Source organism: Trachypithecus francoisi, unplaced genomic scaffold (assembly GCF_009764315.1).
Source record: "Trachypithecus francoisi isolate TF-2019V2 unplaced genomic scaffold, Tfra_2.0 Lachesis_group3, whole genome shotgun sequence".
Lineage (NCBI taxonomy): Eukaryota > Metazoa > Chordata > Mammalia > Primates > Cercopithecidae > Trachypithecus > Trachypithecus francoisi.
Genome location: NW_022681468.1, coordinates 105,174,487 through 105,187,990, shown reverse-complemented (window position 1 = coordinate 105,187,990; position 13,504 = coordinate 105,174,487). Strand labels below are relative to the sequence as shown.

The window sequence follows — 13,504 nt, the reverse complement described above, 5'->3', positions numbered from 1 at the left end:
GCCTGTAATCCCAGCACTTTGGAGGCCGAGACGGGTGGATCACGAGGTCAGGAGATGGAGACCATCCTGGCTAACCCAGTGAAACCCCGTCTCTACTAAATACAAAAAACTAGCCGGGCGAGGTGGCGGGCGCCTATAGTCCCAGCTACTCGGGAGGCTGAGGCAGGAGAATGGCATAAACCTGGGAGGTGGAGCTTGCAATGAGCTGAGATCCGGCCACTGCACTTCAGCCTGGGCGACAGAGCGAGACTCCATCTCAAAAAAAAAAAATAAAATAAAAATAAAAAAATAAAAAATTGTTTAAAAAGGCATTAAGTTTACCACAGTTTTTTAATGGGGGTAGGCATTGGGAACTGGATTGTGATGATGGCTGCACAATTTGGGGAATTTACTAAAAATCATTGAATTGTGCACTTAAAACATGAATTTTCTTCCTTTCTTTCTTCCAACAGGGTCTTGCCCTGTCACCCAGGCTGGAGTGCAGTGGCAAGATAATAGTTCACTGCAGCCTCAATCTTCCAAGCTAAAGTGATCCTCCCACCTTAGCGTCCCAAGTAGCTAGGACTGCAGGCACACACCCCCACGCTGGGCTAGTTTTTGTTTTTGTTTTTTTAATAGAGGTGAGGTTTCTTTGTGTTGTCCAGGTTGGTCTCGAACTCCTAACCTCAAGAGGTCCTCCCACCTTTGCCTCCCAAAGTGCTTGGATAACAGGTGTCAGCCACTGTACCTGACCTGTAATATTTTTCTGTTCTTGGAAAGTCTTTTGTTGGTCATCTATGATACTTCTCTATAAAAATACACATGTATAACTTGAGATTTAAGATTTCCTCTTATTCTCCTGGGACCATACATCTCTGAATAGTAAACTCTTTTTTTCTTTTGGATGAAGTTACCAATACAGCTTTTAGTCACATGTAAGCAAAATAACAGAAATATATTAAAAATTTCAGTAAATAATAATTATTATTATTTTTATTTATTATTTTTTTTTTGAAATGGAGTCTCGTTCTGTCACCCAGGCTGGAGTGCAGTGGCGCGATCTTGGCTCACTGCAAGCTCCGCCTCCCTGGTTCACGCCATTCTCTTGCCTCAGCCTCCCGAGTAGCTGGGACTACAGACGCGGCCACCACGCCCTCCTAACTTTGTATTTTTAGTAGAGACTGGGTTTCACCGTGTTAGCCAGGATGGTCTCGATCTCCTGACCTTGTGATCTGCCCGCCTTGGCCTCCCAAAATGCTGGGATTACAGGCATGAGCCACCGTGCCTGGCCAATAATTATTACATGAAAAATAAAATGGAAATGCATCTCTTAATGAAGTAGATGGAGCTTTTTAAAAAAAGTTGATTTGTGTATCCATTGATGAAAATTACATGTTTTAGACTGCAACAGGAATTAGGGTCAATTGTCTTTCTGCTTTTCATTTTGTTGATGTAAGCACTGAGCAACCTTGCTCAGCTACATAATCAAACATTGATGGAAATGAAAGTTTTTTATTATAGCAGTGTCACTCACATTTTTTAACTCTTTCTGAAATGTGTGTCAAAAAGTACATAGTGATCTATCATGAAAAATTATTTTTAATCATATATTAGCTGACAATTTGATTAGATCTTCCTTCAACTTTATTGAAAGCAAAGAACTGGAAACCACTCAGCTTGAAAACAAATTTTTTCTTATGCATTCATTAATGTCACTCACCCTCCACCATTGATAGCAATACTTCAATTGTCCTTCCATTTAATCCCCTGGAGGTTTTTGGGTTTTGTTGTTGTTGTTGTTGTTGTTTAATTCCCAAGCAATGAAATCTTACAGTGCAATGAAATATTCAGGACAAGTGAGAGGTATAGTTTTACTTTTGTAATAAAGAGAAGAAGGACTATTGTGAAAAAAGAATCTACATGAAGTCTAAAATGCTGGCTCCTTCCCAGGCAGAGCAGCTCTGGGAAAGATTAAATATGAAGTTGAGCATCTGGGAGCTGATCCTCCTGAAGCTATCTATACCCATGTACCCCTTGGAAAGTCTTCACATACAGATTCCATAGCCTGAAGAGTGATGGTGGGAATGCCACCCTTTGATGGAGTCTGGATAGGAAAACGGGAGAAGGCCGGGTGCAGTGGCTCATGCCTGTAATCCCAGCACTTTGGGAGGCCGAGGTGGGCGGATCATGAGGTCAGGAGATCAAGACCATCCTGGCTAACACAGTGAAACCCCGTCTCTACTAAAAATACAAAGGAAAAAATTAGCTGGGCGTGGTGGCAGGCACCTGTAGTCCCAGCTACTCGGGAGGCTGAGGCAGGAGAGTGGCGTGAACCTGGGAGGCAGAGCTTGCAGTGAGCCGAGATTGCACCACTGAACTCCAGCCTGGGCGACACAGCGAGACTCCATCTCAAAAAAAAAAAAAAAAAAAAAAAAAAGGAAAAGGGGAGAAAGAGAATAACAGCTAGCAGAGAAAGCTGGGTGGAAAGTTTATTTTTAGTCTGGGACAATGAATTAGTCATCTACTGTGACATAACAAATTATTTCAAAACTTGGCAGCTTAAAACAACAAATATTTATTCTCTTGAATGGTTTCTGACGGTCAAGAACCTGAGAACAGTTCATCTGGGTGATTGTGGCTCAGGGTCTCTCATGAGGCCTGGTGACCACTTTCCCTTGGTCCTTTAATATGTCTTATGCCCTCAGCAATGCTACCAACTTCTTCGGCTCACCTGCTAGCCAACCTTGGTTCACCTGTGTTTCCATATGTTTTTCTTGCTTGTACAGCCACTGGGGACCAGCTCTGGCCAGGACAATTCTGTTTGCCATGATGTGGGTTGAAATCACAACTTCTCCTGGGCCTGGTGGCTCACGCCTGTAATCCCAGCACTTTGGGAGGCCGAGGCACGTGGATCACGAAGTCAGGAGTTTGAGACCAGCCTGGCCAACATGGTGAAACCTTGTCTCTACTAAAAAATACAAAAATTAGCTGGGCGTGGTTGTGGGAGCCTGTAATCCCAGCTACTCGGGAGGCTGAGGCAGGAAAATCGCTTGAAACCGAAAGCGGAGGTTGCAGTGAGCAGAGATCGTGCCACTGCACTCCCACCTGGGCAACAAGAGCAAAACTCTGTCTCAGAAAAAAAAAAAAGAAAGGAAAAAGAAAAAGAAATCAAAACTTCTTCTATGACATTTGAACTCCCTGTGAAGTTTGTCCTGTGTTAGAGTTTTTCTCTCGGTCTTAGAGTATCCTTTAGTGTCCTCTTCATAATTACTCTCCTATCATAACTCTGCTATCATCTAACACTTTTTTTTTTTTTTTTGAGATGGAGTTACCATTACCCAGGCTGAAGTGAAGGAGTGCAATCTCAGCTAACTGCAATCTCCGTCTTTTGGGCTCAAGAGACCCTCCTGCCTCAGCCTCCTGAGTAGCTGGGATTACAGGCATGTGCCACCATGCCTGGCTAATTTTTTTGTATTTTTCGTAGAGATGGAGTTTCACCATATTGCCCAGGCTGGTCTCAAACTCCTGAGCTCAAACGATCTGCCCACCTCAGCCTCCTAAAGTGCTGGGATTACAGGCATGAGTCACTGCGCCTGGCCTAATACTCCTTTAGAATGAACTGTCTTCCTCTAATATAGCCGTAAATGCGTATATTTAGTTCTGATAGACTTGTAGATGATAATCTTCTTCTAACCTCTGATTTATTATCCTACTAGGAAGTTAAGAATTGGAATGTTCATTATCAGGTTCTGGGGAGGATTTTCTTTGAGGGTGTGTTATATTATTTCATAGGAAATACCATTTTGTTATACGGAAAAAGAAAATCATAGCTTGAGCTCCTCCAAAAAAGTGTTGTAATTTAGAAATTCTTAGGAAGCTTGTCATAATGAATCAATAAAAAATTAATAACAATATAGCCAACTCTATGTTGTCCACAAGATACACATGTTAGATTCAAAAATACAAATAGATTGAAACTAAAAGGATAGAAAAAGATAAATCATGTAAACAGCAACCACAGGAAAGCTAGAGGGGCTGTACTGACATCAGAAAAAAATGGATTTAAAACAAAAAAGTGTTACTAGAGATAAAGAGGGATATGCTATCATTAGAAAAGAGCCAATCCATCAGAAAGATATGACAATTATATATGTATATGCACCTAACTACAGAGTACCAAAATATGTCAAACAAAAACTGACATAAATGAAGGTAGAAATGGAAACTCTAACAATAATAGTTGAAGACTTCAATACTCTGCTTTCAATAATGGATAGAATGACTAAGCAGAAGATCAACAAGGAAATAGAAGACTTAAATAATACTATAAACCAAATGGACCTAACAGACATCTGTATAACACTCTACTCAACAATAGCAGAAGCAGAATACACATTCTTCCCGAATGCCTATGGAACGTTCTCTAAGATGGACCATATACTAGCCCATAAAACAAACCTCAATACATTTAAAAGGATAGAAATAATACAAAATATGTTTTCTTGTCGCAATGGAATGCAAATAGAAATTAATAACACAAAGAAAGTGGAAAACTCACAAATATATGGAAATTAAACAACACACTCCTCAATAACCAATGGGTCAAAGAAGAAATCAAAATGGAAGTTAGAAAATACTTTGAGATGAATAGACATCAAGATAACATGAAAACTTGTGGGGTACAGCAAAAGCAGTGATTAGAGGAAAATTTATAGCCATAAATGCCTATATTTAACAAGAAGAAAGACCTCAAATCAATACATTTAAAAGCTGGAAAAAGAAGAGCAAACTAACAAAACAAGCAGAGGAAGGAAATAATAAGTATTAGAGTAGAAATTAATTAAATAATAGAAAAACAATAGGGAAAATTAAAGAAACCAAAGCAGATTATTTGAAGTAATCAGCAAAATTGACAAACCTCTAGTCAGAGGTTTGACCAAGAGAAAATGAGAGAAAACTCAAATTACTAGAATCAGAAATGAAAAAGGGGCATTGCTACCAAGCATACAGAAATAAAAAAGATTGAAAAGAAATACCATGAACAACTGTATTAGAATAAATTAGATAATTTAAATCAAATAGACATTTCCTAGAAAGACACAAAGTCCCAAAACAGACCAAGGAAGAAATAGGCAACCTAAATAGGCCTAAGTAAAGAGATTAAATTAATAATTTAAAAACTAGCTTTTTCCAAAGTGAATTCAGGGCCCCATTGCTACTTGTGCTATACTTTGACATACCTTTCCTTTCTTATTTTGTAAACTTCCTGGAAAGCCGTCTTCACTAAGTATCTCCTAGTCTCTCTATGTGTGGTTGGTAGTCATGGAAGTGACACATAAAGTAAGCCAGAAGTTCGGTGGAACGTGTGAGAAACTGTTTTGTGGCCGGGCGCGGTGGCTCAAGCCTGTAATCCCAGCACTTTGGGAGGCCGAGACGGGCGGATCACGAGGTCAGGAGATCGAGACCATCCTGGCTAATACGGTGAAACCCCGTCTCTACTAAAAAAAAAAAAATACAAAAAACTAGCCGGGCGACGAGGCGGGCGCCTGTAGTCCCAGCTACTCGGGAGGCTGAGACAGGAGAATGGCGTGAATCCGGGAGGTGGAGCTTGCAGTGAGCTGAGATCCGGCCACTGCACTCCAGCCTGGGCGACAGAGTGAGACTCCGTCTCAAAAAAAAAAAGAGAAACTGTTTTGTGCTTTTATAGATGTCATACTTGACAATACATGTATAAGTTACATGAATTGATGCTAAATATATCTTCCATTTGAATTCCTTTTGGACAAAGTTATTTCTTGATGTGAAAAAAAAAAAAAAACCAGCCTGGCCAACATGGTGAAACCCCGTCTCTAATAAAAATACAAAAATTAGCCAGGTGTGGTGGCAGGTGCCTGTAATCCCGGCTACCAGGGATGCTGAGGCAGGAAAATCACGTGGACCTGGGAGGTGGAGGTTGCAGTTAGCCGAGACTGTGCCACTGCACTCCAGCCTGGGTGACAGAGTGAGACCCTGTCTCAAAAAAAAATTAATAATAATAGTAATAATAATACATCACCCATGAAGAAAAGCCTAGGACCAGGTGGCTTCACTGATGAATTCTGCCAAATGTTGAAAGAAGCATTAATAACAATTATTTACATACTGTTCCAAAAAAATAGAAGAACAGGAACACTTCCCAACTCATTCTATGAAACATATTACCCTGATACCAAAACCAGAGAAAGATATCACAAGAAAAAAAAACCAAAACTACACGCCAGTATTTTTAGGAATATGAATTCACAATCCCTCAGCAAAATACTAGCAAACTGAATCTAGTCACATATAACAAAAACTTAGGCCAGACACGGTGGCTAATGCCTGTAATCCCTCCTAAAAAACAATAACAAAAAAGAAAAATATTAAGCATTATGACCAAGTGGGATTTAGCCCAAATTTGGCAATGGATTATTAGACAACAAAAAATAGATAAACTAGACTTCATCAAAATTAAAAACGTTTGTGCTTCAAGGGACATCATTAAGAAAATAAAAGGATACCTCACCAAATAGAAGAAAAATATTTGTAATGTACATATCTGACAGTGGACTAGAATCCAGAATATATAAATAACTCTTAGAGCTCAATAACAAAAAGGCAAATAACCAATTTAAAAATGGGCAAAAGATTCAGAGAGGTATTTCTTCAAAGCAGGTATACAAATGGCCAATAAATACATGAAAGATAACTGACATCATTATTCATCAGGGACATGCAAATCAAAACCACAATGAGATACCATTTCATAACCACTAGGATGACTGTAATCAAACAGTCAGATAATAACAAGTGCTGACAAGAATGTGGAGAAATCAGAGCTTTCCTACACTGCTGGCAGGAATGTAAAATGGTGTAGACAATTTGGAAAATAGTTTGGTGGTTTTTCAGAAAGTTAAACATAAGTTACCATTTGACCCAGTGATTGCACTCTGAGGTGTTTACTCACTCCTAGGTATATACCTACAAGAGATGAAAACATATTCACACAAAAACTTGTACACAAATGTCTTTAGCAGCATTATTTAAAATAGCCAAAAGGTAGAAACAACCCAAACGAAATGGGAAACCACCTGAATCAACTGATGCATGGACAAACAAAATATGGTATATCCATACAACGGAATATTTTTCCAGTGCTAAAAAGGGAATGAAATACTGATACATGCTACGACATGGGTGAACCTTGAAAACAGTAAGCTCAGTGAGAGAAGCAGTTACAAAAGATCATATACTATATTATTCCATTTATAGGAAATGTCCAAACAGGAAAATCAATAGAGACAGAAAGTAGATTAGTTGTTGCTTAGGGATAGGAGAGATGGGGGAATGCTGGTGGTGATAGCTAAAGGGTACAATGCTTCTTTTTGAGGTGATAAAAATGCTCTAAAATTACGGCCGGGCGCAGTGGCTCACTCCTATAATCCCAGCATTTTGGGAGGCTGAGGTAGGAGGATCCCTTGAACTCAGGAGTTCAAGACCATCCTGGGCAACATGACATGACCCCGTCTCTAAAAAAAAAAAAAAAATTCAAAAGTTAGCCAGGCGTGGCAGCACGTACCTATAGTCCCAGCTACTTGGGAGGCTAAGGTGGGAGGATCCCCTGAGCCCAGGAGGCAGAGGTTGCAGTGAGCCAAGATGATGCCACTGCACTCCAGCCTGGGTGACAGAGGGAGACCATGTCTCAAAATTTTTTTTTAAATTTAAAAATACATGCTGTGAAATTGACTGTGGTGATCACCACATATATGTGTGAGTATACTAAAAACCACTACATTATACACTTTTAACAGGTGAATTGTATGGTATATGAATTATACCTCAATAAAACTGTTACAAACAAGAATTAATAAAACACAATGGGCCGGGCACGGTGGCTCACGCCTGTAATCCCAGCACTTTGGGAGTCCGAGGCAGGCGGATCATGAGGTCATGAGATCGAGACCATCCTGGCTAACATGGTGAAACCCTGTCTCTACTAAAAATACAAAAAAAAAAAAAAATTAGCTGGGCATGGTGGCGGGTGTCTGTAGTCCCAGTTACTCAGGAAGCTGAGGCAGGAGAATGGCATGAACTCGGGAGGCGAAGTGAGCAGAGATCGCGCAACTGCACTCCAGCCTGGGCAACAGAGCGAGACTCTGTCTCAAACACACACACACACACACACACACAAAAGGCAGCTCTGTGCCAGGAGGAAAGCATGGACTTTGGAGTCTAACAGACTGTGTTAATCTGGTTCTCCAAGAAGCAGGAACAATATGGAAAAGAATTTTATTAGAGGAAATACCTATGTGAGCGATAAAATGGGGAGGCAGCTAGGAAAGGCTGGGAGAACTGCCAGACCATGATGCAAGTCTGACCCTGACTGAAGAAGAGCAAGAGGGAAGGTTCAGGGAAGATTCAGGCAAGTATCCTAGACTACTATGCAGTCTAAGAAAGCCTTGGTGAGGCTGTCAGGGAATCCTCCAGCCAACTCCTCTGGCCATCAGAGAAGTGTGTTGTTGTTATTGTTGTTGATGTTGTTGTTGTTTGAGATGGAGTCTCGCTCTGTTATCCAGGCTGGAGTGCAGTGGTGCAGTCACGGCTCACTGCAACCTCCGCCTCCCTGGTTCAAGCAATTCTTCTGCCTCAGCCTCCCAAGTAGCTGGGATTACAGGCACCTGCCACCACGACTGGCTAATTTTTTGTGTTTTTAGTAGAGACCGGGTTTCACCACGTTGGTCAGGCTGGTCTCAAACTCCTGACCTCATGATCCGTCTGCCTCCGAAAGTGCTAGGATTACAGGCGACCAGCCTTCTGTTGTATTTTAAGAGACAGGGTCTTGCTATGTTGCCCAGACTGGTCTTGAACTCCTGGGCTCAAGTGATCCTCCCACCTCAGCCTCCTGAGTAACTGGAACTAGAGAAGGGCTCAGAGGAGTTTTGTATCAACCAGAAATGGATCTGCCTTAGAATCCCTGGCTGTGCTTGTCACTGGATGGCAGATGTTTGTGGCAAGCATGCTATGCAGCAATGAACTTCAGGGGGCAACTGAAACCTCCAGTCAATTACACTCCCTGTAGTTGGATATCTGTGAAAAACAGTCGCGTAACTGCCACACCGATTAAGGCTCAAATCCCAGTTCAACAATATACTAACTGTGTGGCCTTGCACAAGATACCCTCCCTGAGACACAGTTGACTCATCTACAAAATGGGGATGATAGTGGTACCTGCCACATAGGGTCGGTGTGAGAATAATGTGTATATAAACTGCCTAACACAGAAAAGGCATACAATAAGTGTTCCAGAAGTAGTAGCTATTACTAATATTGTATTTACTACTACTATTGTTATTATTATATCCTTCTAGACTTTATGTACTTCATTAAAATAGTGGACATCATATTCTACATATAATGGGCGTTCTGTTTATTTTGCTTAACATCATATTGTATGTCTTTTTCCAAGTTACCATTTGCTCTTCATAAACATTTTGAAGGCTGTTTTGTAGTCTATGTAGTATACATACCCGAGCTTACTTAGCCCTTCTCTTAATCATTAAACCTTTCCCCCAAAAAAAGTTTTTGCTACTTAAAAAAATTCTGTAGTGGGCATTTTTACATAAGATAATTTTTTTCTTTGTATTTGGGATTTTTTCCTCAAGGTTCCAGAATAGGATTACTAGGTTAGAGAGAGTGTGGACAGGCTAGAGAGTTGTATGTATGAACACTTTTTTTTTTTTAGACAGAGTCTTGCTGTCTCGCCCAGGCTGGAGTACATTGGTGCAATCATGGCTCACTGCTTCAGCCTCCCAAGTAGCTGGAACTACAGACATGCACCACCACACCTGGCAAATTCTTAAATTTTTTGTAGACATGGGGTTTCACTATGTTGCCTAGGCTGGTCTCAAACTCCTGGCCTCAAGCAATCCTCCTGCCTCACCCTCCCAAAGTGCTGGGATTACAGGCATGAATCACCACACCCAGCTGAGAGTGTGAACATTTTTAAGGCTCCTGACCCGGGTTGCCAAGCTTGCTCTTCAGAAAAATGGGGCCAGTTTGCATTCCAGCCAGCAGCATATGAAAGTGCTCACTTCACTGTCCCCTTATCCAGCCGGGGTTATCACTTTTGATATTTTTAAATATTTTCTTTTTTTTTTTTTTTTTTTTTTTTTGAGACGGAGTCTCGCTCTGTCACCCAGGCTGGAGTGCAGTGGCCGGATCTCAGCTCACTGCAAGCTCCGCCTCCCGGGTTCAAGCCATTCTCCTGCCTCAGCCTCCCGAGTAGTTGGGACTACAGGCGCCGCCACCTCACCCGGCTAGTTTTTTGTATTTTTAGTAGAGTCGGGGTTTCACCGTGTTAGCCAGGATGGTCTCAATCTCCTGACCTCGTGATCCACCCGTCTCGGCCTCCCAAAGTGCTGGGATTACAGGCTTGAGCCACCGCGCCCGGCGATATTTTTAAATATTTTCTAACTGAAAAGGCAAAACAGCCTCTACTTATTTGTTCTGTCCCTTTTTTTTTTTTTTTTTTTTTTTTGAGACAGGGTCTTGCTCCGTCACCCAGGCTGGAGTGCAGTGGTGTGATTTAGGCTCACTGCAACCTCCACCCCCCAGGCTCAAGTGATCCTCCCACCTCAGCCTCCCAAGTAGCTGGGACGACAGGTGCACACCACTATGCCTGGCCTTTTTTTTTTTTTTTTTTTGTATTTTTGGTAGAGACAGGGTCTTGCCATATTGTCCAGGATGATCTCGAACTCTTGAGCTCAAGCAATCCATTCGCCTCAGCCTCCCAAAGTACTGGGATTACAGGCATGAGCCACCATGCCAGGCCTGTTCTGTTACTTTTAAGTACAGTTTTTTTTTTCAAATGTTTTTGTGCAAGTGCTATCATATACAAAAGTAATGTTTTGTGAATTGTCTGTGCACATTCATCTATTAAGATGCCACTTTTTCAATTAATTGATACAATTTCAAAATAATAGACTGGGCGCAGTGGTTCATGCCTGTAATCCCAGGACTTTGGGAGGCTGAGGTGGGTGGAAAACCTGAGGTTGGAAGTTCCAACATGGTGAAAACCCATCCCTACCAAAAATACAAAAGTTAGCTGGGTGTGGTGGCACATACCTGTAATCCCAGCTACTTGGGAGGTTGAGGCACAAGAATTGCTTGCACCCTGGAGGCAGAGGCTGCAGTCAGCCGAGATCACGCCACTGCACTCCAGCCTGTGCGACGGAGTGAGACTCCATCTCAAAAATAAATTAATAACAATAATAATAATAATAATAATTGCCTGACATGCTTCCCATTATTTTGCCTTTTAAGTTTTTTTTAATGTATAAGAAGGGAAGTATTTTGTCGGACATACCTATTAGACATTTGTTTTGTAATTTCTTTTGTCTCTTTTAACCTTAGAAAGCCCATCCTCCCATAGAAAACAAATTTTTTTTACAGATGGTTCAAAGTGAAACCACGACTGAGCTACACAGATATTTTTTAAAGTTTTGTATGAGTACAGCCCAATCTAATGATCATCTGCTGCAATGCCCTTCTCCAGAACTGATTTTCCTCCTCCTTTTGTGTTCCAGGGCCCAGATATTCACTATTAAGTGTCCAGGAAGGATCTTTCTTATATAAAGGTGCTTCTGAGGACTTCCAGAGTTACAGTAGAGGAGGAATCGGGGCAGGAATTGGGACTGGACAGGTCTACTCCCAAGGATTTCCACTTTTACCACATGGACCTGCATGACTCTGAAGACAGACTGCAGCTCTTTCTAGAACAGAATACTAGGATGAAGAAAGAAGTAGTCCAAGCTGAAATGGCCAATGAGTCAAGAGGAGCAGGGGATGGTAAGGCTCAAAGAGACCTTCAAGAGGAAGTGGATGAACTTGTCCACTTATATGGACTTGAAGATGATCATGAATTAGGGGATGAGTTTGTTGATGAAAACATGCCCAGAACAGCGGTTTCAGAATATCCTCCTTATGTGATGAAGAGGAGAGACCCAGCCAGGGAGCAGAGAGACTGGAGACTTAGTGGAGAGACAGCGGAGGCCGAGGACCTGGGCTTTGGAGGGTGGGGCTCAGCAGGCCAGTGCCAGGACTTGCGGGAAGCCTATAGGTACACACACGGCCGTGCCAGCGAGGAGTATGAGTGCTATGTCATCCCCGAGGAAGAGGATGAAGAAGAAGCTGCTGATGTCTTCTGTGTCACTTGTAAGACTCCAGTAAGAGCTTTTCAGAAGGTTTTTGATGAACATAAGGAGCATGAAGTGATCCCACTCAATGAAGCACTGGAAAGTGCCAAGGTAAATAAGTCTCCTTGGTTCTTCTCTGTCTTGACATTGCTTTGGTATCTCAAGTACATATGCAGGGAATACATCTAAAATGCCTTCTAGGGCTGGGCGCGGTGGCTCAAGCCTGTAATCCCAGCACTTTGGGAGGCCCAGATGGGCGGATCACGAGGTCAGGAGATCAAGACCATCCTGGCTAACACGGTGAAACCCCGTCTCTACTAAAAAATACAAAAAACTAGCCGGGCAAGGTGGCGGGCACCTGTAGTCCCAGCTACTCGGGAGGCTGAGGCAGGAGAATGGCGTAAACCCAGGAGGCGGAGTTTTCAGTGAGCTGAGATCCGGCCACTGCACTCCAGCCTGGGCGACAGAGTGAGACTCCGTCTCAAAAAAATAAATAAATAAAATAAAATAAAATAAAATGCCTTCTACAAGAGCGAGAGAAGATATAACATTAATACCTTCTTTGTGATCCTCTGTTGGATAGGATGAAATTCACAAAAACATGTACAAATTGGAAAAGCAGATAATCGAGATGGAAAACTTTGCAAATCACTTGGAGGAGGTTTTCATCACTGTGGAGGTAAGACCATACTTGAAGACCTCATCAGACTAACATTGCTTCCATCAATGGTTAGGTCAAGCAGCTGTTTCTGGTATGAGCTAGATAATCTGTTTTCTTAGAATGTGAGGGGTCACCACTGCCCCTCTCCCCTCCCTTCTTTCCCTGACCTCCCATAGCACCCAGGCATGGATGTCATGGAACCAATTACCTGTCAGCATTCCCTACTGAACTATAAGTTCTTGGTGTGAAAGCTGGGTCGTCTGTCTCAATACCCCTAGTCCTACTACATGGTATATTTCAGAGCAGGCATTTTATACATGTTTGTTGCATTCGTAAATAAGGTAGAAATTTCCCAATCACAATCCCTCTCCTTCACTTGCTTCATTTCCCCTTTACCCAAATCACCAATTGTATGTGATTTAGACCCTTATTTGAATTCTTTTTTTAATGTATACTGTTTTCATTATTCAACTTGATAGACCCTTATTCTAACAAAGATGACTTCACGGTGGCATCATCCAGTGAAGTCCCTCATTTGAGCCCAGGTGGTGAAGAGGGGACATCTTTATTTTTGCCCTTGTGTTTTGGGTTGTTTTTCTTTTTATTTGTTTTGGACCTCTTTTTTGGGGTAGAAGGTCTTACTGAGAATCCC

The 13,504-nt window shown here is 41.8% G+C and overlaps 1 protein-coding gene across 2 annotated transcripts in view; it reads left to right on the top strand.

The window, feature by feature from the left end:
- The window catches only part of FSD2 (fibronectin type III and SPRY domain containing 2), a 63,794-nt gene that overhangs the window by 14,073 nt on the left and 36,217 nt on the right, over window positions 1-13,504 (top strand). For both annotated transcript variants that reach the window (XM_033189141.1, XM_033189140.1), the window contains exons 2-3: window positions 11,583-12,302; window positions 12,775-12,870. In XM_033189141.1, coding sequence (XP_033045032.1) covers window positions 11,730-12,302; window positions 12,775-12,870 — 669 coding nt within the window. In that variant the 5' untranslated portion in view covers window positions 11,583-11,729. The remainder of the gene's footprint in view (window positions 1-11,582; window positions 12,303-12,774; window positions 12,871-13,504) is intronic.